Source organism: Camellia sinensis, chromosome 2 (genome assembly GCF_055761805.1).
Source record: "Camellia sinensis isolate YWXY chromosome 2, ASM5576180v1, whole genome shotgun sequence".
In the NCBI taxonomy this organism is placed as follows: Eukaryota; Viridiplantae; Streptophyta; class Magnoliopsida; order Ericales; family Theaceae; genus Camellia; species Camellia sinensis.
The window spans coordinates 123,041,758-123,044,476 of NC_138962.1; the positions used below are offsets into that span (position 1 = coordinate 123,041,758).

General features: G+C 47.0%; 1 protein-coding gene across 1 annotated transcript; it reads right to left on the reverse strand.

Moving 5' to 3' along the window:
• Window positions 1-420: 420 nt before the first annotated feature.
• On the reverse strand, window positions 421-2,418 carry LOC145819002 (uncharacterized). The gene is made up of 4 exons (XM_082912978.1): window positions 2,415-2,418; window positions 1,378-1,798; window positions 972-1,260; window positions 421-877 (listed from the first exon to the last, which is right to left on the reverse strand). Exons 1-4 carry the CDS (start codon window positions 2,416-2,418, stop codon window positions 503-505), a joined length of 1,089 nt encoding a protein of 362 aa, XP_082769104.1. The 3' UTR covers window positions 421-502.
• Between the last annotated feature and the right edge of the window lie 301 nt (window positions 2,419-2,719).

Here is a 2,719-nt window from a genome sequence, read left to right on the forward strand (position 1 = left end):
AACAAAGTACAAGGGTGCAAAAGAAAAGACATGAAAGCTAAGACTTTTCAACATCAGCATCTGGCTGGATCTGAACCTCAGAAGTCTCCTGAAGAGATACCTCGGCTTCCTTATCTACAGCAATTTCGGCATCAATCTCGGCAAGAGTTTCGTTAATACTCTTGTTGACCTGAGGGACGTCGGACGAACCCTGCTCCGGGGTAGCTTCCTTGGCAACTGCATCACCATCTTCATCTTGAGTCAGGTCCAAGACCTGCTCATTCAGAGAAGGGGACTTAGCCCCAACAGCCTCCCTGGGTTTCCTCACCAAGGTTTCAGCCTCATCCTCGTCCTCACCTCCATCTTCATCCTCAGATTCAGATTCTCCTTCAGGTTGACTTGATGGAGGAGGTGCGGGGAACGGCAGAGGAATAGCGTCGGCTTTACGCAGTGGCGAATCGTCAGGAATGTTAAGCTTCTTGGCAAGGGCCATCCAACCAAGGGAGAAGCCCCTGTTGCATGCCTACCTGACTTGAAGTTTATATTCCTCAGTAACGTCGGCCATGCCCTGGGCGTAAGCCTTCTCATCAGCTTCCTTGAGTTCGGCTTTTTTGGTGGCCAGAGCCTTCTGAAGCTCTTTTTCGGCTTGGGACTTTTTGACCACGGCCTCTTTTTTCTCGGCCTCGGCAACCTTTCTGATAGCCTCAGCAGACTCCGTTTTTTCTTCGGCCATCTGTTGGGCCTTAGTGGCAGCCTCGGCTTGATCTTCCAGCTTCTTCATCTTTGTCAGAACAGTTTTGTTTTCCTTTTTCAGGGCAGAAACCTCCCGCCTCATATCGGCCAACTTCTCCCTTGTTTCAAAAGCTTGCATGGAGAGAGAATGGGCATGTTGAATGGCCTGAAAGAACCCAAGGGAAAAATTATTACACAAACCTTACAAGTATAAAAAAAAAAAGGGACAAAAAGACAAGTTACCAAATGGAGGAACTTACTTGTACAGAACGTTGGAGCATGAGGGCGTAGTTCTCGTACTCGCTCATCTTGGCATTTCGCTCAAGATCACCAGGAAGGAGAACAGCAGTACTGAGTGCCACGCCGACGTTGATGTCTTCGGCACTGTCAGAAGCTAGAACAGGCTTATCCTCCAGGGTGATTTCAGGCACCCAGGGGACTCTTGGTATTTTAGAACCCGAGGTCATCGCAGACGATGACCTTGGCTTCTTTGATTGAGTGGACTCTAATGGCTGGGCCTCCGCAGACCTCTTGGCAGAAGCAGAAGCACTTTTTTTACTCTCAGCCAATTGTGAGATGGGCAGAGCATCCTTAGCCTCAACCTCAGTAGCTTTGGCCTTGGGCTGAGCCTTTTTGATTCTTTTTGGCTTTGGTGGGGGCATGGACTGAGCTGGAACAGCATCAACGTCGGCCGGTAGGTCGGCTAAGAGATCAACAGCAACAGGCTTCGGGCGACCCATCTTAGCAGTCTTGACAAGTCGTCGCCGATGTTTTCTTTCTGGTATTGGGATTAAGTATGGGGCTGAAGTAGATGGCAGATCAGCTGGGTCAGAAGTGGATCCTTGGTCTGCTCGTGATGTGGAAGCAGTGGGAAGAGTTGTGGCAGAAGGTGGAGAAAGACTCTTCTTCTTCTTCCTTAGGATGTTGGGCAGAGTGGATTTGTACGTAGGAATAAAGTTCAGAAGAAGAGGTGCTTTCCTTTTGTGGACAGGCAAGTCCAGGAGCCTTTTCAGGTCCTTGCTAGGAACGTAAGATTGGCGAAAGACTTTCGCTAGCTTGCGAACGTCTTTCGCTAGCTTGCGAACGTCTGCAAGAAGAAACAGACATTAGAAACAGATAAAATATTGAAGACTTGAAAAGAAACAACTAAGTAAATAACACTGGGCTCTTACCCTTGCCCTCTTTAACCGTTCGAGGAAGAGGGTATAGATGGACATCTTCGTCTGTGGCAAATTCCCAATTTCCAGAGACAATGAAGTAGTCATCTCCAGCCTCCTTGTTGGAGTCTGGGAGGTCGGCTACGATTTTGAACTCAGTGGACCTCGGCTTGAGGTAGTAGACGTAACCTTTTTCCTTCAGGCTAAGGGGGCACATGGTGTAACAATACTGTATGTCGGCTAGGGTGATTCTAATGTTTTCTTGTCTGGCTAAGGCGATAATACCAAAAATCACTCGATAAGAGTTTATGGCAAGTTGTATGGGGTTCAACTTATAATAATGCAGAATCTCGCGAAAAAGAATGTTAAGTGGAAGCCGGAGTCCACACTCAGTAAAAGCTACAATAGGGAGAGGCATGATATTTTCGTTAGGCATGATGGAGTCACCATCCCCAGCCAGTTTCAGGTGGACATCGGCAGGGACGGAGAACTCCTGCCTAAAGTACTCAAGTTTGGTCGAGGTATTAATCCTATGTCTCCACATACCCATAACGTCGGCCTAAAGACAGAAGGCTAGGTTTCACAAAGAAGGTGCTCCTAAGGGGTTATCGGGACCTCGACGAAAACCCTAGGTATATACTGATAAGGATTGTTTCCGTTTTCCCTAAAAATTAAAGGTTCTATAGACAAAACCCAAACCTAAATCTATGAAGGCAAAGATTGAAAGCAAAAATTAAAGGCAGAAATCTGGAAAACAAGAAACAAAGAACGATGTTTCAGAATCAAAGAACAGAGGTATGGTTCTCAGAAGCGAAAGAAATACAGAAGTAAAAGGTCAAGAACAGTGGCAA